The sequence below is a fragment of the Patella vulgata genome, chromosome 5, assembly GCF_932274485.2.
Source record: "Patella vulgata chromosome 5, xgPatVulg1.2, whole genome shotgun sequence".
Taxonomy (NCBI): Eukaryota; Metazoa; Mollusca; class Gastropoda; family Patellidae; genus Patella; species Patella vulgata.
Window position 1 is genome coordinate 3933683 of NC_065883.2, and position 23662 is coordinate 3957344.

A 23662-nucleotide genomic window follows, 5' to 3' on the forward strand; every position below is an offset into this window, starting at 1 on the left:
CCCATAATATTTTTTAAATACCAAATATGCAATTTGAGGAAATTTAACGGCAAAAAATTTGATATTATCAGCGTCTTTGAAAGTTTTAAAAATCAAACTGTAAAAGAAGTGGACATCTTTGTGTTGATTTTTGTTTTTGTTATTGTTGAAAGATTTGTATTCGATGAACGTGTGTGCGTTGTAAACACTCTCTGTCTATTTATTTGGGGTTTAAAATGTCACCTTAGACAACAAAACTAGTTTAATATTTAAACAACGAGATGTAGCAGAAGTCTATTTACGGATTTTACGTCGTCGATGTCACCTGCAGAATTCGAATCGCAGGTGAAAAAAGATAATTCTAAAATGGTACCTCAAATATTTAGAAATTCCTAAATGAATCTTTATTTAAGTCATCAAACTGTTAAGAAGTTCATCTGTATTTGTTGAAAATTCTTGAGAAAATTGGTCAAATTCTAATACAGAAATTTCAAATTCCTTTCAAGAATGTAATTTTTGTCAAATGCTTTGAGAGTAAAAACTTAAAAAACTTCCAAATTTCCATCTGATCACTTCACAGAGTGTGTGTTCCTAACAAATGCATCAAATTCCCTAAATTGAACCTCATCATCAATTACAACATTTGTTTTTCTACCAAGTTATTTCTGTCAATTTAGGAATCTAAAAAAATCTATAGTTAGAGGAATTTTAACATTTGCTAATGTATGCATGTGTCAGGCTACATGTAGTTGTACATGTACATTATACAAGAGCTAATTCTCCCCATTGCATGTCTTTCTTTAGGCCTGAAATGTTATCTATATTATTAATTAGACATTAATTGACTTATCCAGACCATAATCAACTCTTGATGGCAGCACAAGTCTGCGATATTTAGTGGATTTGAATACATTTTGTGATGGATGATTTAACATCAAAATGGACAATCAAGACTTTAGTAATGATGATCGAGGCTAGGCCTAAAATTCAAAAGCTAATATCTCGGTTCAGAATGGAGCAATTTGACTGGAATTTTAAGTATATTTTATTTACATTATCTAGTTTTTAACTATTATATTGAAAACTGCCAACTCTTTATCTGATCTCCCATAATGCCCCCTTAATAATGATTGAAGTTGCACCTGCCATAGGCTGGGGAATGTCTGATTGACTAAAGCGATTTGGGGTCACGGTGGCTAAGTGGGCAAGACGCTAGCTCGCTAGCCTGGAGGTCGGGTGTTCGATCCCTGCATTGACTGACAAAAGTTCATCCAGATTTTCCAGCGTGGTTCCCCCTTGTCAGTGATGCAGGCCGGAGGGAGGGCCTGACAAGGACAGTTGTCTTAGTCGTTGGAATTCAATATAATAGTAGGCCATAGTGCCGCTGTCTGGGCAAAATTCCCCTCATAGCACACTGTATGGCGTGTGCCCGACTTTATTATCCCAGTCGGAGCAGAACGGTAGGACGTTAAACTCCATTTCATTTCATTTCTGAAGCTATTTTCGGAGGATGGGTCCACTAAAGGGATTTCATTTGCGGTTTAGTCTGAAGGGGGATTGTCAGGGGTTCTGTGAAAGGGGTTTTGCCAGGGGATGGGGGTCTGATGGGTTTTGTTCATAGGAATCTATATGGTTACAGGCCAATATATCCAGGATTACAGGCCTATAAAGCTATGGCTGTGTCTGTATATCTAACAGTAGAATATAAAATGTTAGTTACCTGTCGTACGCTATTCTCGCCAACAAGGGAGGTAACCAGTTAGGATTACCTTCACAATGAGCATCAAGAAATACAATAACTTCTCCCGTGGCTAACTCTGCCCCTCTGGTTCTAGTTCGAATAAGACCCAGACGTTCGTCGTTACGATAAATTTTCACTTTACCGTTAAATCGCGTCATGTATTGGTCTAATTTATCCTTTAAATGTTCTGAAATAAAAAGAGGAAAATTGGGTTCAATATACAGTTTGAGAAAATCTGATTAAAACACAGATCCTATTTCGTTTTGTTTCTTTTATAGTTCAAAATTTTGTTTCACACTAGGATGATGATGATGAGTTACCGGTAGTTGTATTTTACGTCCGCTTCCACCGAGGTGATATCACACTAGGATCTGGAAGAGTTCTTATATATCCCTCGTTCTGGATGATGTGAGGGATTAGCTAATAAAACGGTCTGTTACGACAAGTTTTTGGCATCAACGCTGATTGGTTAATCAAATGTCTGACGGCATAGGGTCAAACAGTCTGTTACAGCGAGTTTTTGTTTTGGCGTGAGGTCCGCGGAACAGTGGTTAAACCACTAGAAACATCAACATTGATTGGGTAAATATACATTATGCAAGAGCTAAATCTGCCTATTTCAGGTCTTTCTTTAGGCCTGAAATGTTATCTAAATTATTAATTAGACATTAATTAACCTATCCAGGTCATAATCAACTCTAGATGGCAGTGCTAGCCTGCGATCTTTAATGGATTGTAAGCCGATTTACTGCATAACTTTCCTTCTCGATTAAACGATTAAATGGATAATCGAGACTATGCTGTTTATCGTACTGACTTTAGTAATGATGACCGAGGCTTGTGGGATTTTCAATCGCTTAGTTCTCGGTTCATAGTGGATCAATTTGAATGAAATTTTCACCAAATAGCCTTGACATTATCTAGTTTTTAACTTTTATAGTGAGAACTGCCAACTCGTTATCGAATCTCCCATAATGTATCTTTAATCAAATGCCAGACGTCATAAAGTCAAAAGCAACTAGTCAGATCTTCATGTAGTGTAGGCCATCGGAAGTATAAAAAACGAAACGAAATATACATCTGTATTTTAATCAGATTGTAAGAAATAAAATGGGGGTTTAATTTCTGTGTCCTGCTTTGAAGCACTTGACCACTATGATTCTAAGACAAACGAACACCTGATAACATATACAACCAGAGAAATGGGGTTTAAAATCCACTTAACACAAACTAGGTCATTTTGGTATGATTTTATCATCTATGGCAAGGTTTGGGGGCATTTGTGTGGAACTTTTCACCACAAGAGTTCCACAAGATACTGGGTTTCTGAAAATAAATACATTCCACAAGACTTTCGACTTAGATCAAACAGACACCCCCCCCCCCCATCTAGCAACCAACCTACAAGCAGGAGAATTATTAATATAAAAATTGTATCATATATGTCAGTCTTGAAATGACCTAGTTCGTGTCAAAGTGGACATTAAACTCCATTTCTCTCTCTATATAAACATTTCTCTCTGTCCACCTGTGTGTGAGAGAGAGAGAGAGAGAGAGAGAGAGAGAGAGAGATGGGGTTTAACGTCAACTCGACAAAAACTAGGTCATTTCGGGACCAACATATGGTTTAATTTTATTTCAATAATTTGCTTGCGCGTAGGGTCTTTAGCAGTGGGAAGAAACGTGACGACTCAGAGAAAACCCACAAGGTTGGACAGACGACCATATTCCTTGTCACGTACCACCGGGGATTTGAAACCACGGCAGTTGGCTCAATGACAGACCTTATGATACAGCGCTGCGCGCATGTGCTAACCATTCGGCCACCCCCGCCCCCCACTCTGTGAGTTTCACCATCAACATATATAACAGAAGTTGAGCAAATGTTTGTGAATTATTTTATAACATAGGATTATGTTGTAAAAATAACAAATAAATAGTCGAGTTTCATCAATATTATGTTAATATCTGACAAAATTTACTCTAGCTGTTCATTAACAAATATGTTTAATAAAATCAATATCGAAAACTTTAAACAAGGAATCCTTTTACAACACCTGAATTGACTGACTGTTTTGTTAACTAGAGAGAAAGGATGAATAAAAGCTTATGAGGAGGAGAGAGAGAGGGAGAGAAGAGACAGAAAGACAGAGATACGGTTTAATGTCTACTTAACACAAACTATGTATTTGAGAGAGAGAGAGAGAGAGAGAGAAATGGGGTTTAACGTCCACTCGACACAAACTAGGTCATTTCAGGACTAACATATGGTTTTAATTTTATTTACATAATTCGCTTGCGCGTAGGGGTCTTTAGCAGTGGGAGGAAACCGGAGGACCCGGAGAAAACCCACGAGGTTGGACAGGCGACCCCACTCCTTGCCACTTACAACCGGGGATTCGAAACCACGCCAGTCGACTCAATGACATATTTTACGATACAGCGCGCGCACGCTAACCATTCAGCCATCTACCCCCCCCCCCTATGTATTTGAGAGGGGAGCCACGGTGGATAAGCATGTAAGGCGCTGGCTCTGGCAGCGTAGTCTGGACGTCGCGTGTTTGATCATTGCATTGGCCGAGAAAGTTCATCAGGATTTTCCAATCTCGTTTCCCCTTGTCAGAGGAGCCTGACAAGGACAGCTGTCTAGTTGCTTGGATTGGACGATAACCAGGGTCCCGTGTTTACACTGGAATGCACAATAGGCGCATTATAAATTAATTATTATTATTATTATTAAAATCATTTTGTTTATTTTATGATATTTATGTTCAACAGATTGGTTCAATTAGACTGGTTGTGTCTTTGATCAAATATAATAATAATAATAACAATAATATTCATGTAAGTTTAATGTTCGTTTTATGTTCAGCTATTTAACTACAAACGTTTCACAATAGAAATCTGTTGTTTAAATTATTTCAATAAAGGGACATCACGTCTGTAGCTAAAAGCTTCCCTCACTTTGACATTTAGGGCGTGTTTTATACCAAACACATACAGTTGTTTTAAATGTTTTGTTAGTTCGTCTGGCTGCTATTGTTGTCATAAAACTTAAACTTACAAAAGATCAGGGTTTAATCAAAGGTACTATTTTCATTACGCTGCATAGATTTTATGGAACTGTCTCTACCTTTTGTGATAAACATGGGTAAAAATATTGAACTTAAGTTCCAAACAGAATAAACCATGATATTTCTATTTTTATAAATTTTTCGTGTGGCCATGATCCTAATGTTAAATCTATTATTATTAAAAGGCGTATAGCGCTTCTATTCTTGGGAACCTTGAAATAGATGAAAAGGGTTGGTAAAAGCATATATATTTGTAATATGAATGTACATTGACGGATATTGAATTCTAAGCCGTGTTTTTAATGTTGAATATCATGGATAAATTTAGTTCTAGCTATATCTCCTTTAATCATCATTTCTCCCTTTAAAATGATTATATAATTATATTCTATCTATACTAATATTTGTGACTGTCGTTTGTCGGTCTGTCTGTCTGTCTGTTCGGGGTTGGCGGCTAGCTACACTAGGTCTGCCCCTAGTCTGAAATTTGGGGTATAGGGGTAGCTCGGACAGGGGAGTAACATAGGCCAGGTGGCGTTAGTCTTCCAGTTTCGGAGTTATGACCCCCAAGCGTAGCCGGTCTGTTCGGGTTTGGCGACTACACTAGGTCTGCCCCGAGTCTGAAATTTGGGGTATAGGGGTAGCTCTGACCGGGGAGTAACATAGGCCAGGTGGCGTTAGTTTACCACTTCTGGTTTCGAGGTTATGACCCCTGAGCGAAGCCGGGTATCCTGCTAGTATTCTTATATTTATAACACCATTAGACTTTCAGGGAATGTAGCTCGTCGACGTGTGTTCTCTAAGTATCAGAAATGAATACAGATTCTTGGAATGGATCTTCAACACTTTATTTCTGGAGCAAATAATTAACAGCAACAATTTAACAACTTATAATTTCCTATGTATCGTGACCTCCAACTAGTATATAGGTTCCCTAAGCTGGTCTCTCCAACTAAAATGAATCATCTTACATACATTTGTCTATTTATACAAATTAGTTACTTAGAAAGTGTTGACATAAACATATAATTATTGAAGGATTAAGACTTAAGGCATTTTAAACAATAGTTAGAAGAAACTTAACAGATCAACCACTTTAGTTGCCAGCCTGTCATAATTTGACTGACAGGTTAATTGCTTTCTGCCTCTAAATGTATCTTTAAGTAAGTCTACCAGTTTAATGTATCTTTAAGTAAGTCTACCAGGTTAATGTATCTTTAAGTAAGTCTACCAGGTTAATGTATCTTTAAGTAAGTCTACCAGTTTAATGTATCTTTATGTAAGTCTACCAGTTTAATGTATCTTTATGTAAGTCTACCAGTTTAATGTATCTTTAAGTAAGTCTACCAGTTTAATGTATCTTTAAGTAAGTCTACCAGTTTAATGTATCTTTAAGTAAGTCTACCAGTTTAATGTATCTTTAAGTAAGTCTACCAGTTTAATGTATCTTTAAGTAAGTCTACCAGTTTAATGTATCTTTAAGTAAGTCTACCAGTTTAATGTATCTTTAAGTAAGTCTACCAGTTTAATGTAAAAGTGAACGTACCTTTATCACTGAAATCATCCACCATAACAACTTCATGTAGAAGATGTGACGGTGTTGTATTTATAACACTATGAACTGTTCTAACTAGTGTAGACCAACCCTCGTTATGGAACACCAGTATAACACTTGCTGACGGTAATTTCTCAGGATAATGCCAATATTTACATCTACAAAAAAGTTGAATAAGTTCATCAAATTTTCCGATTTGAGAAAAACAGTATCATTTACAAAATGGCGTCATCAGTGGCTGGGATAGTTGAGAAAAGTGGGGAAGTAAATAAACCTCATTTCATTTCAAATCAAACACGAAAATGGAAAAGGAATGATTGATACATCTTGAAAACTACTATATTCCGAGCCCTTACCTTGAGAGAGAGAGAGAGAGAGAAATGGGGTTTAAGGTCCACTCTACACAAACTAGGTCATTTCAGGACTAACACATGGTTCAATTTTATTTCGATAATTTGCTTGCGCGTAGGGGGGCGTTCAACAGTGGGACAAAACCAGAGGACCCGGAGAAAACCCATGAGGTTGGATCCGGCGACCCTACACCTTGTCACATACAACCAGGGAATCAAAACCAAGCCAGTTGACTCAATCACAGACCTTATGATACAACAAGCGCATGTTAACCATTTGACCATCCAGGATAATATAAAGAAATCTTACTCATCCATCCTGGTATCAGGAACGGTTCTATCGAGTGATATTTTATCACTATTGACCATATTAAAACCATATTCACGTATTGACTGATCAGCTCGCGATCTTTCATCCATCGCTGTATAAACAGGTTCACCGTTCTCACCTGTAAACATTAATATAAACATTTATTATAAACAGGTTCACCATTCTCACCTGCAAAAATTTAATTATCAATATATATATATATATATATATATATTTATTATATTTATTACCTTTAATATGTCTCCTTCATATTGAAATTAATTTAATTAAAAATCCACCGGTCCATAATATCCTAACCAATGTATCCGACATTAAGATTGTAATAAACAACAACAATAATAACATCAGGAGAAGTTGAGTTGCCACGTTGTCGTATATATTGATGCAAGAATTGGGAGTATTCCATCAGCTTCAGTTGGGGTGGGAGGAGGAGGGAGGGGGAGGGAGGGGGGAGAAAAGAGTAATGTTCACGACACAACTAGGTCATTTTGAAAATTACATATGGTTTAAATTTATTTCATTAATTCGCTAGCACATAGGGATCTTTAGCAGTGGTAGGAAACTGGAGGACCTGGAGAAAACCAACGAGGTTGGACAGGTGACCCTACTCCTTATCATGTACAACTGGGTAATCGAGACCATGCCACTTGACTCAATGATACAGCGCGCAGTGCACGTGCTAACCATTCGGCCATTTACCCCCCCAGATTTTGATGTAGTGGAGGACATCGAAAGTATAAAAAAACAAAAGGAAATATAGATAGATCTGTATTTTGTTTTCAAGTGGATGAAGCAATGAAAAACAAAATATTGTCCAAAAACTGCAAAATGGCGATCAGTAGTTTTAAAGTTGTAATATAATAATAAACAAAAGAAATCAATACCTGGTCCGCTACCGGGATGAACGGGGGCTGGCTCGTAATTCCCAGTCACACCCTTCTTCATAACAGTTTTAGGTCGATCTTTCTCAGGCCGTTTATCATGAATTAAGTCGTTGTCGTCAACATTATTGACCAACGGCAGTGGAACAACCTGTTCTTTAGCGTCATCAACCAATGAATTCTCAATGTTGTCTTTAGCCTAAAATATATAAATATCATTTGATTATTCATCATGTTATTATTGTAGTGATGGGTATCATACACTATATAGCGTATGCTTAGTCTTTTCAAAACCCTAGATACGAAAGCACACTCCTACATGTATTATGCAAAACATCTCTCTGGATGCCTATATAATATAGGGTTGAGTAGCTGTCCCACAGGGGTTTTACAAATTATGTAAAATATCCCACTGGATGCCCATATAGGGTTGAGTAGTTGTCCCACAGGGGTTTTACAAATTATGTAAAACTTTCCACTGAGTTTTTATAATTTATGTAAAACCTTCCACTGAGATTTTATAATTTATGTAAAACCTTCCAATGAGTTTTTATAATTGATGTAAAACCTTCCACTGGGTTTTTATCATTTATGTAAAACCTTCCACTGGGTTTACAAATTATCTAAAACATTCCATTCATTATTATGTAAAACTGTGAACTGAGTTTTTACAAAGTTACATAAATCACAAACTGAGTTTTTATAAAGTTACTTAAATCACAAACTGAGTTTTTACAAAGTTACATAAATCACCAACTTAGGTTTGACAAGTTACATAAATCACAAACTGAGTTTTTACAAGTTATGTAAACCACCAACTGAGTTTTTATAAAGTTGCATAAATCACTAACTGAGTATTGACAAGTTACGTAAATCACCAACTGAGTTTTGACAAGTTACATAAATCACAAACTAAGATTTTACCAAGTTACATAAACCACAAACTGATTTTTTACAAAATTATATGAAACTCTCACTGGCCATTTCGTAAAGCTTTTAAACATCATAAAAGGTGAAAACATCATCAAGATCAAATAATTCAACCAATATCAATCTATAAACGTCCACTCAACACAAACTAGATTGGGACTAACATATGGTTCAATTTTATTTCAACAATTCACTTGCCCGTAGGGGTCTTTAGCAGTGGGAGGAAACCTACAGGCGACAGGCGACCCTATCCTTGTCACGTACAAGTGGGGAATCGAAACTAAGCCAGTTGATTCAATGACAGAGCTTATGATACAGCATGCACGTCTAACCATTTGCATTCGGCTATTCATCCCCCCCCCCTTATCATCTAAAGCGCATGTGTTAGACCATATGGTCAACTCTTGTCCGTGATTTATCAAGTTTGATATAAACAGCATTTATCCCATGTCATCTGGTTCACTTTTATTTCCTGTCTACATTTTATAATATATATTAGATGATTAGGCCATATCATATAACAGTTCTGTTTGCTGTATATACGCCTATATTTTTATTCTACATAACAGGGGGTTTGATACTTTAAACCTTGGCCTAAATCTATTTGTAAATTTTTGTCAAGGTCGCTGAGATGTAAATAAGCTTAAGGCAGGTGATAGTTGGCGAGATTGTAGGTATAGGTAATTATTAGGACTAGGTCCAGGGTTAGGGTTAGGTTTAGGGTTAGCACGAGGCCTGTTTACATCTCGTGACCTATGACGTAAAATTGAGTTGGCCTTATCATTTAGTACAAACCCTAACGCTTGTATAAAACTTTTGAATTGTAATTGATAAGAAACATTTTTTATGTTATGGCTCACTCTGTAAGTAATGGAAATGAAAGGAAATAGGGTTTAACGTCCGACTGTTCTGATCTGACTGGGCTAATGAAGATGGCCATACAGTATATGTACTATGAGGGAAATTTGGTCCGGACAGCAAAGCTATGGCCTACTCTTATATCAAATTCCAACTGCTAAGGAATCTTTTACATCCACACAAATGTGTACACGGGACTTCAGTCTTTTGTCCCATCCGAATGACTAGATGTTGTCCCTTGCCAGACCCTTAGGCCTGCACCACTGACAAGGAGGAAAGCAGAAGATCCGGGGGAAAACTCATGAGATTGGACAGGCAACCCTACTCCTTGTCACATAACTTAAAGCAATAATTTCATATTTTCTAAGAAAGTCAAAACATAATTATTTCTATGTGTTTTGCTCAATAGGTTGTCAACTCACTATTATACGATCATAGGTATTATTCTACTACTTAAAAATCCTTTGACCCCGGAAATATTAACACAATTACCTCCCTTGTTTTTCTATTCCCCCTCACCCCCGCCCCATGGAATAGCTATCTTCAAAAGTTTGAATTTGAAGTTAAAAATGATACTTTTGCCAATTTCTCAACTGGCAATAGTGAATTATAGGATTAATAGGATTATTCTTTAACAAGGTAGGACTGTTTATAGATACCATCTATTTTAAGGCCTTATTTTAATACCTTTTAAAAATATAACTTAAAAATATGAGATTGCAACTTTAACTCAATGACAGACCTTGTGATTTCACAAGCATGTGTTAAACCACTAGACCACCCAACCCCCTCACCTCGGTTATATATTTATATTTATAAGAATACGAGCTGTTATTAAGATTAATACGGTAGTTATTAACTGAAAATCAGCGTCTGCCCACACAGAAAACATGGTGTATTATCAACAGATGTTTCTACAGGAAAGTCGTTGGCTAGAGAAAGGAAAACAGTAGTTCTAAAATCATTAAATAACTTATTATGAAAACAAACAAATGAAATGGGGTTTAGCATCCTACTTGACTAGGCCAATTAAGATGGGTTTACATCATACAGTTTGCTATGAATGAGATTTTGCCCGGACAGTGGCACTACTGCCTATCCTTATTTCAAATTCCAACTGTTAAAGTTCTTTTATGTGCATGCCAGTGTGTACACAGTAAATCAGTTTTCCGTCCCATCCAAAGAACTATACGGTAACAAGCCAACAGTGAGGCTGATGTCCCCCGCCGAAATAGGAAAATAATTAGAGGACACATATAAATTTATCACAAATTATCTTTTACAAAGTATTGAACAATCAAACAGTATATCTTTACTTATAGTCTAAGCATACAATGTTTTTGATGGAATAATTATAGCATATTAAGGGGAAAACATGCTCTATGCCTACAGATCTAGAGTTTGGTTGTATCAACGGGTCTATTTTCCATCTTGCTGCAAGTTTTGCAAAGTTCACTGTTTTCTTTCTGTCATTAAATGTCAATTCATTATTGCATACTACATATTTAATTAATTTATAATAGTTTCTTTTTCAATTTGTTTTTTCCATTTATTTGTTTATTTACCTTGCGTATATTCATTGTATTGGATTGTATTGGAATTGCTCAATTGATGCTTTTATCAATACCTGGTTATAATATTATGACATGTAATGTGGCAAGTTGAGTCGGGACATGTAGGCTATAATGTAACCTAAATGTATACATAAGTGGATTTCGTTTCATTTTTTTCGAAAATATTGTACAGATAAAAGAGGAGGAATTACAGGGGTAATACATTGGAAAGCTTCTTCAAGAACTAAAGCATAAACTATATAAACGAGCTTATAAAAAGGAAAAGTTTGTATAAAGACGTTTCGTTTGCACAACTGGGTGATGATAAATCACGTTTTGTCTTTCTAGCAGACGACACCGTTTTACGGCTCTGCTTACCCTAAGTGGAAAATGCTCATCTTCGAACTCCATCAAGGCATTGACCTAATCAACACATACACCAAGTTTGAACATTCTAGCTCAATTAGGAAGAGAGTTATCGTGCCCCAAAGTATCAACCAATCAAATTGCTTATCTCTGCTTACCCTAAGCGGAAAATGCTCATCTTCGAACTAGGCGGGGGACAATCAAAGTAGGAGAGTTATTGTTTTCCAAAGTCTCGACCAATCAAATTGCGTATCGCTCTGCTTACCCTGAGCAGAAAATGCTCATTATCAAACTTAGTCAAGGTATTACTGTAATGAAACTATACACCAAGTTTCATCAATCTCACTTAATTAGAACTAAAGTTATCGTGTCCCAAAGCATCAACCAATCAAATTGCTTATCTCTGCTTACCCTAAGCGGAAAATGCTCATCTTCGAACTCCATCAAGGCATTGACCTAATCAACACATACACCAAGTTTGAACATTCTAGCTCAATTAGGAAGAGAGTTATCGTGCCCCAAAGTATCAACCAATCAAATTGCTTATCTCTGCTTACCCTAAGCGGAAAATGCTCATCTTCAAACTCCATCAAGGCATTGACCTAATAAACACATACACCAAGTTTGAACATTCTAGCTCAATTAAAAGTTATCGTGTCCCAAAGCATCAACCAATCAAATTGCTTATCTCTGCTTACCCTAAGCGGAAAATGCTCATCTTCGAACTCCATCAAGGCATTGACCTAATCAACACATACACCAAGTTTGAACATTCTAGCCCAATTAGGAAGAGAGTTATCGTGTCCCAAAGCATCAACCAATCAAATTGCTTATCTCTGCTTACCCTAAGCGAAAAATGCTCATCTTCGAACTCCATCAAGGCATTGACCTAATAAACACATACACCAAGTTTGAACATTCTAGCTCAATTAGGAAGAGAGTTATTGTGTCCCAAAAAGTGTGACGGACAGACAGACGGACGGACAGACAGACGGACAGACAGACGGACAGACAGACAGACGGACGAACCCATTTTAATAGTCCCCTGCTTTCTTCGAAAGGCGGGGGACAATTAGTCCTTTGTCATGCCCTTGGTCCTGCACTACCGACAAGGGTGAACCACACAGTGTGCTATGAGGGAAATTTTGCCCGGAAAGTGGCACTATTGCCAAATCGTATCTCAAATTCCAAATGTTAAGGGTTCTTTTATGTGCATGCCAGTGTGTACAAGGTAACTTGATTTTTGGCCCATCCGAAGAACTATGATTAGTCCCTTGTCATTCCCTTGGTCCTGCACCACTCACAACGGAAAATCCTAATGAACTTTCTCGGCCAGCACAGGGATCGAACACATGTCCTCAAGGTTAACGAGCAAAAGACTTATAGTTATTCACTAATTAATCAGCCACATGGTTCACGGAATGGCCACCAACAGTGGTAGTTGTGTGTTTGGGATAACAGGGGAAACAACTAGAAAATTCTAATATTCAGGGGTCTTTAGCAGTGAGGAGAAACCAGATCAAGTTGTAACACTACATGACTCAATGACAGAACTTCTGATCTAAAGCAAATGCGTTTGACCACTAGACCATGTGACCCTACCCCTACTCCGTGCCGACCTCTGCCCCCACCCCTCCATACCGACAAGGAAAGTGTGATTAGTTGACAGTCGTTCAGATAGGATAGGAGAAACCTGTACAAGTCTTATGCAATTTCCTGACGTGCACAGGACCTCTGTTTTTACGTCCCATCCGAACGACTAGACAGCTGTCCTTGTCAGGCCCTCCGTCCATGTACATGCAATTTCCTCAATAATACTTCTGCACGTTTGTTTGTTATGTAAATGCAAACATATGATTGTGTCATGTCATATCATCATGTCAAGTCATGTCGTGCCACATCATTTTTCATGCTGTTATGTCAGTAAAGATCTATTTGCTATGTGTCATGTCATGCCAGTTAAAATAAAATAAATAAAATGTCTACATGTATCATACAATTTAAAATAGATTTTCTCAAGTATACGGCAATAAAACAAATTGCTGGTTCAAATAACAGATGTTAAATAATTGTACATTAACATGACTTGATACTAGTTCTAATAACTTCAAGTTAAAATAAGAAACAAGATGGGAGAGAGAGAGAGATATATATGGAATGAGAGAGAGAGAGAAATGGGGTTTAACGTCCACTCGACACAAACTAGGTCATTTCGGGACTAACATATGGTTTAATTTTATTTACATAATTCGCTTGCGCGTAGGGGTCTTTAGCAGTGGGAGGAAACCGGAGGACCCGGAGAAAACCCACGAGGTTGGACAGGCGACCCTACTCCTTGCCACGTACAACCGGGGATTCGAAACCACGCCAGTCGACTCAATGACAGACTTTATGATACAGCGCGCGCACGCTAACCATTCAGCCATCCAACCCCCCTAGTTCTAATAACTTCAAGATAAAATAAGAAACAAGATGGGAGAGAGAGAGAGAGAGAGAGAGATATGGAATGAAATGGAGTTTAAGTCCTACTGTTCTGCTCAGAAGTGGTAGCTGGGAGAGGGAGAGAGAGATGAGAAACCGGAGAACCCACCAGGTTGGACAGGCAGGAGAGGGGAGAGAGAGAGAGAAAGAGGGAGGAAACTGGAGAACCCCGCGAAAACCTAGAGGTTGGACAGGTGGAAAGAAAGAGAGAGAGAGAGAGAGCTGTAGTTTAACTTCCACGGGACACAAACTAGGTCATTTCGGGATTAACACATGGTTCAATTTTATATCATTAATTCACTTGTGCATAGGGATCTTTAGCAGTGGTAGGAAACTGGAGGACACAGAGAAAACCCACAAGGTTGGACAGGTGACCCAACTCCTTATCACATACAACCGGGGAATCGAAACCATGCCAGTTGACTCAATGACAGATCTTATGATACAACGCGAATGCGCTAACCATTCGGCCAACCAACCTCCCAGTTGACTCAATGACAGAGGGGTCTTTAAATAATGTCTTTCCACACTCAGCAGAGAAAAGGAATGAAGAAATGAAATGACACGTGTAATGCACTGTATGACGCAAAGATACTTTTAAAATAAATAACTCAAGTCTATAATAAAAAAAGCAAGTCTCTTTACATTGAGAAGTGATAAGGTACAGTATGAAGACAACAGCTGGTTATATATGGGTAACTTCTACATCAAATACAACCTACATTAGATAGATTTACAATCAAATAGGACTCCTGTAACTTGTGCAATCATAGATATTTAAACATCAAACATGGATAACTTCTTCAATAAATACAACTACATTAGATAGATTTACAATCAAATAGACCTTCTGTCATTATATATGGGTAGCTTTCACAAGCTGAGAAAGAGAATTGTGATTTAATGTTCACTAGATACAACTAGATCATTTCGGGACTAACATATGGTTCAATTTTATTTCAATAAAGGGGTCTTTAGCAGTGGGAGGAAACCGGAGGGCCCGGAGAAAACTCATGAGGTTGGACAGGCGACCCTACAAAACCATGCCAGTTGACTCAACGACAGACCTTATGATGCAACGCACACATGCTAACCATTCGACCATCCAACCCCACAACTTTTACAATACCTTCAGTCAGTTTATAGAACTTCTATTGATGTTTTAAACAAACTTATAAATTTTAACAATAAAATAAAAAAAAACATCGGGTGGGGTGGGATGTGTACGTGCAGCCGCGTAGTTTAAATCAAAAGACCAGTCACTATGATTTATATCCCAAGAAACAGCTGATACGGGACAAGAAGTAGGGTCTCGTGGTCAAAGCCTGTGGGTTTTCTTTGGTTCCTCCAATTTCTTTCCACGGCTCACTATAACAACCTGGGTATCATTTACCTTGTGTATTTAGCACTAATTTCTTTCACATTCATTCAATATAAAAAATCATTTCTGATCACCAAAAATCATCTAATTTGTTCTTGTGTCCAGTTTAAAGCTGACCATTCAGTTTTGATAATAAGTGTCTAATTTGCAAGCGTTTAATTTCTCGATCTAGCCTAATTGATTATTGATGTATAATGACTAATTTTTGAATAGTGGTCAGGAAATTAAATACTTGTAAATTGGGAAACTCATTATCAAAATTAATCAGTCAGCCTTAAACTGGACACAAGTACAAATTAGATGATTTTGGGTGATTTTAAATGATGTATACAAATTTTTAAACAATTTTTACAAATTTTTAAACAAAAATTTGATATTAAACGAATGTGATGGAAATTAGTGCTACATGTAGATACACAAAATTAAATCATACCCAAGTTACGGTGTAAAGACCCTTACACACAAGCAACTTATTGAAGTAAAATTGTAACAAGTGTGGGCTGTCAAAGAAGACCTCAAAGAAAATAAAAGTTAATTGATGTTGATTTAAGGAAGATTGTGTGTTTATAGAGATCATAGAAGGCTTTAGAACCTAAGTACTATACAGTACATGTACATGTATACCACCACAACAACTTAAAGATACATTATGGACGATTAGATACAGAGCTGACAGTTCTCACTATAATAGTTAAAGATACATTATGGGAGATTAGATAAAGAGTTGACAGTTCTCACTATAATAGTTAAAGATACATTATGGGAGATTAGATAAAGAGCTGACAGTTCTCACTATAATAGTTAAAGATACATTATGGGAGATTAGATAAAGAGCTGACAGTTCTCACTATAATAGTTAAAGATACATTATGGCGATTAGATACAGAGCTGACAGTTCTCACTATAATAGTTAAAGATACATTATAGAAGATTAGATAAAGAGCTGACAGTTCTCACTATAAAAGTTAAAGATACATTATGGGAGATTAGATAAAGAGCTGACAGTTCTCACTATAATAGTTAAAGATACATTATGGGAGATTAGATACCGAGCTGACAGTTCTCACTATAATAGTTAAAGATACATTATGGGAGATTAGATACCGAGCTGACAGTTCTCACTATAATAGTTAAAGATACATTATGGGAGATTAGATACAGAGCTGACAGTTCTCACTATAATAGTTAAAGATACATTATGGACGATTAGATAAAGAGCTGACAGTTCTCACTATAATAGTTAAAGATACATTATGGGAGATTAGATAAAGAGCTGACAGTTCTCACTATAATAGTTAAAGATACATTATGGGAGATTAGATACCGAGCTGACAGTTTTCACTATAATAGTTAAAGATACATTATGGGAGATTAGATACCGAGCTGACAGTTCTCACTATAATAGTTAAAGATACATTATGGGAGATTAGATAAAGAGCTGGTAGTTCTCACTATAATAGTTAAAGATACATTATGGCGATTAGATAAAGAGCTGACAGTTCTCACTATAATAGTTGAACAATAGATAATGTAAAGGGAACATGCTGAAAATTAATAACACTGTAACCTCGATTGTCATATTTACTGTTATTACGATAATAAACAAAGTCTTGATAATCCATTTTTATGGTTAATCAGTAATAGAAAATGTCATACTCGTAGGCTTTTCTAAGGGATGTGATTACCACAAAGAAAATGACAAATAGATACATGAACATGTACATGTACACCTTTGGAAAAATTTTCCATATCTAATTCACCCACTTAAAAACAAAATATTTTATTCACAAGCGTAGATCCTGTGACCATCCTACTTCTTGTCACGTCTGACCAGTGGGACCAAACCTTTCAATAGGGAAAAGGACATCCTACTCCTTGTCACATTTGACCAGTGGGACCAAACCCTTCAATAGGGAACATAACAATTAGCCAATACACATACATATGTACATGTAATTACAGCAATCATTAGCCAATTAACACCAATCAAATAATTACTGCATGATATTTCTACTATAACCTATTATTATGTATAATATATTCAACCCTCATTATGATTCATTATCAAAGGTTAACTAATTAATCAAATGGTCATGTAATTAATACATGAAATGTACACTCGATTAATCTGTTCAGGATCAGGACAACTGTCAAATAAAACAAAGATAGAACCAACAGTATGACACATATATTTTCAGATGAATATTTTTAGTCATTATGATTATGTATATTTTTAGATTACATGAAAATGTATGTATATTTTTAGATTGTGTATATTTTTAGAGTGTGTATATTTTTTTGATAATGTATATTTTTAGATTATGTATATTTTTAGATTATGTATATTTTCAGATTATGTATATTTTCAGATTAGGTATATTTTTAAATTATGTATATTTCCATGTTTATGTATATTTCTAGTCATTATGATTATGTATATTTATACATTATGTATATTTCCAGATTATGTATATTTCTAGTCATTATGATTATGTATATTTTTAGATTATGATTATGTATATTTTCAGATTATGTATATTTTTAGTCATTATGTATATTTTTTAGATCATGTTTTTTTTTTAGATTATATGTCTTTTAGATATAAAATATAATTTCCACATTTTGTTCAATTTTAAATGGATTAATCGATCCTAATTAAAATAAATCCCAAAATCCCATTAAAAGATATTACCCAAGATTTATAGGTGATGCTGGCCTGTTTATATGGTCTGCAGAGAATGACAAATATTGTGAAAATTTCAATTTATCATAACTTTGTAAATATTCAATAGAATTGAACCATTTTTGGACTGATATCCCTTTTAGAGAGAGAGAGAGAGAGGGAGATATGGGGTTTAACTTCAACTTGACACAAACTAGGTCATTTCGGGACTAACATATGGTTTAATTTTATTTCAGTAATTTACTTGCGCGTAGGGGTCTGGGAAGAAACCAGAGAACCCGGAGAAAACCCACGAGGTTGGACAGGCGACCCTACTCCTTGTCACGTACAACCGGGGATTCGAAACCACGCCAGTTGACTCAATGACAGGCTTTATGATACATGCTAACCATTCGACCATCCAACCCCCCTATTCCTTTTAGAGATTCAACTTTCAAAATATTTTAATTTACAAGGGATTAAAAATCTCTCAAATAATGATCCTAAGCTTTATTAATAAATAAAATAAAATTGCAGACAATCCTTATACAGGTATAACCAGGTGTAATATATCACAGACACGTTGACAGGAATATTTATATCAATTTTAACACCTGTAAATTATGACAAGCCTTGATGTTCATATAATACATCTAGTACTACAAGTATGACAGATTCAAGTCACAGTTATATGAATAAAAAATGAGTAGGCATATTGAGAGAGAGAGAGAGAGAGAGAGAGAGAGAAGGGAGAGAGAGGGTTAACACCCACTGGACACAAACTAGGTCATTTAGGGACCAACATATGGTTCAATTTTATTTTAATAATTCGCCTGTGCGTAGGACTAGGAGTCTATAGCAGTGGGAGGAAACCAGATGGTATCTCTAAACAGTCTTACCTTGTTAAAGAATAATCCTATTAATCCTATAATTCACTATTGCCAGCTGAGAAATTGGCAAAAATATCATTTTCAACTTCAAATTCAAACATTTGGAGATAGCTATTCCATGGGGGGGCGGGGGGGGGGGGGAGGGGAAATAGAAAAACAAGGGAGGTAATTGTGTTATTATTTCCGGGGTGAATGTGATTTTTAAGTGTGAGAATGACACCTAGGATCGTATAATAGTGAGTTGACAACCTATTGAACAAAAAACAAGGGAGGTAATTGTGTTATTATTTCCGGGGTGAATGTGATTTTTAAGTGTGAGAATGACACCTAGGATCGTATAATAGTGAGTTGACAACCTATTGAACAAAAGACATAGAAATAATTATGATTTGACTTTTCCTAGAAAATATGAAATTCTCGCTTTAAATACCCCACTTGAACTAGGGGTTTATGTTATTTATAGAAATAAAAATCTGTAACTTTCTAACAGCTAGAAATAATGCGTAATCTAAAAGATAACATCTACCAATCTACAACAGAGTATGTATAAATGCCTTCTCTAAGATCTCCCACCGATTGGAGCAACTCAGTTCGCTGAGCCCATTATATTTTTCGAACTAAAGAGAAGAAATTCCCATTAAACTGATCCATGGTCATATACATGTAGAGAGGGAGTTTAACATCTACTCGACACAAATGGGGACACTTCGGGACTAACTTATGGTTCAATTTTATTTTATTTAATTCGCTTGCACTTACAGCAGTAGGAGAAAACCGGAGAATACCTACGAGCAGTGGTGACGTCGGTCGCTAAAGTCTTAATTTGAGATAAAAATATGAAAGCCGCGATAAAAAATTGATTTTGGCAATATCGTTTTTGCGATTCTTTTTGAGAACTAGTGGAAAATATCTTAAAATTCTAATTGTATAGCATCCTAGATTGACCGCTACATTGAGTGTCAATCACAATCACGTGGCGGCATGCTATAAATTAATCGACTCACTGACAATCTGGATGGCGTCAATGAGTATCGTAATATTAACCAATTGTCTCAGATAAGTGGGTAAGACGCTGGCTCGCTATCCTGGAGGTCGGGTGTTAGATCCCTACATTTGCTCGAGAAAGTTCATCCCGATTTTTCGGGGTGGTTCCCCTTGTCAGTGATGCTGGACGGAGGGCCTGACAAAGGCAGTTGTCTAGTCATTTGGATTGTTTGAAAAAACGTGGACCCATGTACACATTGGGGTGCAAGTAAAAGATCCCTTGACAGTTGGAATTCGATATAAGAGCAGGCTGTAGTGCCGCTGTCCGGGCATAATTTCCTTCATAGCACACTGTATTGCATATGCCCGTTTTCATTAGCCCAAGTCGGAGCAGAACAGTAGGAAGTTAAACCCTATTTCATTTCATTTCATTTAATGATAAGTTGATTGATAATTGCCAATGATATTATAGAGTCTATCTCAAGTCATTATTTACTTCTTATAATTAATCCAAGCAGTGATTATGTGATGTTTCGTTTCGCCTTTAAAACAAAATGGAAAAAATCAAAATTGTCGCCAATTCTTTTTGAAGAGATTTAAATATTTTAACAGTTGAATTCTGTTTACTGCGGTTTCATACGGCATGTAAAATATACAAGCATGCATAAATGGATATTATTATTTCAAATTATATCATCACAAATAGTCAGAAACGAAAGAACGAAAACGGTCCACCGATTGTTTCATTACGGCCGCCAAAATGCTCTAAAGTGAACAACTAGTTTGATTGAAAGCATCTCTTACACAAATAAATTGAAATTTCTATCAGGGATTCCGATTCTGATACCATTACGGTACCTGAAAATAACAATAGGCCTATTGTACACGCAAAACATAAATTTACAGAAATGGGGTGAGATCTGACGTGTAAATACTGAAAATATCTGACATGTAAATACTGAAAATATATTGTGCAACACAGTGTGTGAAAAAAGACTAAGTCACCAAAAATAAAATGTGATCTTAGTAAATCATCTCAAAACTGGGCTAATGTATTATGTAAAGATGGATTTTTTTCAGTTGTTGTACTGTATTGTAAATGTATATACCTACATGTACAGGTATAATAGCCTACCTGAGAAATAAAATTGTTACATTCTGTCTTTTATATCACACATTTTGGCAAATAAAATATGCCAGGTGGTGAAACTAAATATGAACATTTTTTTATATAAAAATTATTATCCATTTTGGCGAGAAAAAAAATTGAAAGCCAGTCAGTGTAAGCACTGCCTACGAGGTTGGACAGGTGACTCTACTCCTTGTCATTTACAAGCTGGGAATTGAAACCACGCCACTTGACTCAATGACAGACTTTGTGATTTCATGCGCACCCACATAATTAACCCACCAACACCCCCTCACCCCATGGCCATACATGTACACCTCAAATTGAAAGAGAGAGAGAAAGAGAAATGGACTTGACAATCGACACAAACTAGGTCATTTTGGGACTAACATATGGTTTAATTTTATTTCAATAATTCGCTTTTGCGTAGGGGTCTTTAGCAGTGGGAAGAAACCGGAGGACCCGGAGAAAACCCACGCGGTTGGACAGGTGACCCCACTCCTTGTCACGTACAACTGGGGATTTGAAACCATGCCAGTTGACTCAATGACAGGCCTTATGATACAGCGCGCACGTGCTAACCATTCGGCCATCCAACCCCTGTAAATGGAAAGATTGCAAACTTACTGTATATTCTACTATAGATGTAGGCTATACAAGAGTGCGTTTCTACAAAGACAGCAGCAAGATTCTACGTCTGAAACATCTCCCACTTCTTGTCTACGATATCACAACAACTGTGTATATAGCAGACATTGAAACACCAGTTACACTGACTACTACCATTACTACGACTACTACTGTATACAGCCAATGGTATGGGGAAATCACACCATGGTCACCCATACTTAGGCCTTTTCAAACAAGCCAAGAATTTCTTAAGTCAACTCATCCATGTGGTGGATCAAAACGGATCACATCTAACCTTCTATCTGGTCAATAATGTTAAATTCTACCACTCATCGTTTTCTATATTTGGCTGGTGAGTTGAGAAAAACTCTCCTTAAAGACTCCTTAAAGATATATTATGTACGATTTAGATAAGCAGTTGGCCGTTCTTGTTATACATGTAATAGCTCAAAAATACTTGTAGAGAGAGAGAGAGAGAGAGAGAGAGATGGGTTTAACGTCCACTTGACACAAACTAGGTCATTTCAGGACTAACACATGGTTCAATTTTATTTCAATAATTTACTTTTGCATAGGGGTCTTTAGCAGTGGGAGGAAACCGGAGGACCCGGATAAAACCCATGGGGTTGGACAGACGACCCTACTCCTTGTCACGTACAACTGTGGAATTGAAACCACGCCAGTTGACTCAATGACAGACCTTATGATACTGCACGCACATGCTAACCATTCGGCCATTCAACCCTTCTGACAGTGCTGACAGATGCCCCTCCTTCGTAAAATGTAAGGTATGTATATATATTGCTACCACTTTAAAGCAAGGAAGTCCGGCGGATTAAACTGAAGTTCAAAACTTAATTGACAAAATGGTATTACTATTATTAGAGCAGAATCTGAAATGACTATATTATGTACATTGTTTTCGTTAGGTTTCTATAATACATGTATGTAGGCCTACTTTACCTGAAATCTTAAAACTGAATCACGACTGCCTCTGGATGACGTCTGCTTGTCACCAAATAAATGAAAAATGTAAGGTCCTACTAACAAACAGGATATCACTAACAGGCCTAATTTAATTAGAAAATTCCTTCTTAATCCAAAAATCTTCATTATTCTTCTAATTCACTCCTTCCAACAAACTTTCTTCAATCAAAACATTGATTCTTGGATGGTTGCCTTTTCTGTTGAGTTACGTTGTTTTTTGTTTTTAATCCATATAAAAAAACAACAATCAACACAAAGATTAATTGAGCAAGTTTCTATAAAACAAAAACAAATTTCTTGATTTCAAAATCAAAATAATAATGACCCATCAGCCAACGTGTAAACTGAGTAATTCGAGTCCTTGGGTTGTCACATTCTAAAAGGTTTTAGATCAATAGTTATAGTATGCTAACGTGGCCAGTCGTATCTAAGCTCCGCCTATTATATATTCTTGCCCTTTTCCAATTAGTTCAGTTGTTCACCGGTCGAGTATATGAAACTCAAAACACGTTCAGTAGGTTCATCAAATCCTAACCTAAAGAAATACGAGAAAAATTCACTGCGTACAGACCTCGAGTTTGCCTGAAGCTAATCGATAATAAACACACACGGTCCTGATTGAACTGACGCCCAGAAGGATAATATTTTTAGAGATCCAAATCAAATAACTTTACTCGAAGGCCGATAAAGTTTTCTTGGATAGCGAAAAGGTGATCATTTGTTTAGATTTCGTGTGAAACTTTCGACGAAGCTTCTGCGGACGATATTTAGAGTAGCCCCCCTTTATAAAGTCTTGCTTCTTTAGTCTTTCCGTGACACGTGTTCATTTTCATGGGAAGCCTTCCCAACAAATGAAATATTTAAAATTTAATAAGAAGGAAACCTCAGAAATGTCATCGT

At 36.5% G+C, this 23662-nt stretch overlaps 1 protein-coding gene across 1 annotated transcript in view; it reads right to left on the bottom strand.

Annotated features, from left to right (window-relative positions):
- The window catches only part of LOC126822584 (N-acetylgalactosaminyltransferase 7), a 35806-nt gene extending 12288 nt beyond the window's left edge, over window positions 1-23518 (bottom strand). The window contains exons 1-5 of the mRNA XM_050551544.2: window positions 22739-23518; window positions 7915-8110; window positions 7010-7148; window positions 6341-6507; window positions 1700-1907 (exon numbers count right to left, since the gene is read on the bottom strand). Coding sequence (XP_050407501.2) covers window positions 1700-1907; window positions 6341-6507; window positions 7010-7148; window positions 7915-8110; window positions 22739-22888 — 860 coding nt within the window. The 5' untranslated portion in view covers window positions 22889-23518. The remainder of the gene's footprint in view (window positions 1-1699; window positions 1908-6340; window positions 6508-7009; window positions 7149-7914; window positions 8111-22738) is intronic.
- Between the last annotated feature and the right edge of the window lie 144 nt (window positions 23519-23662).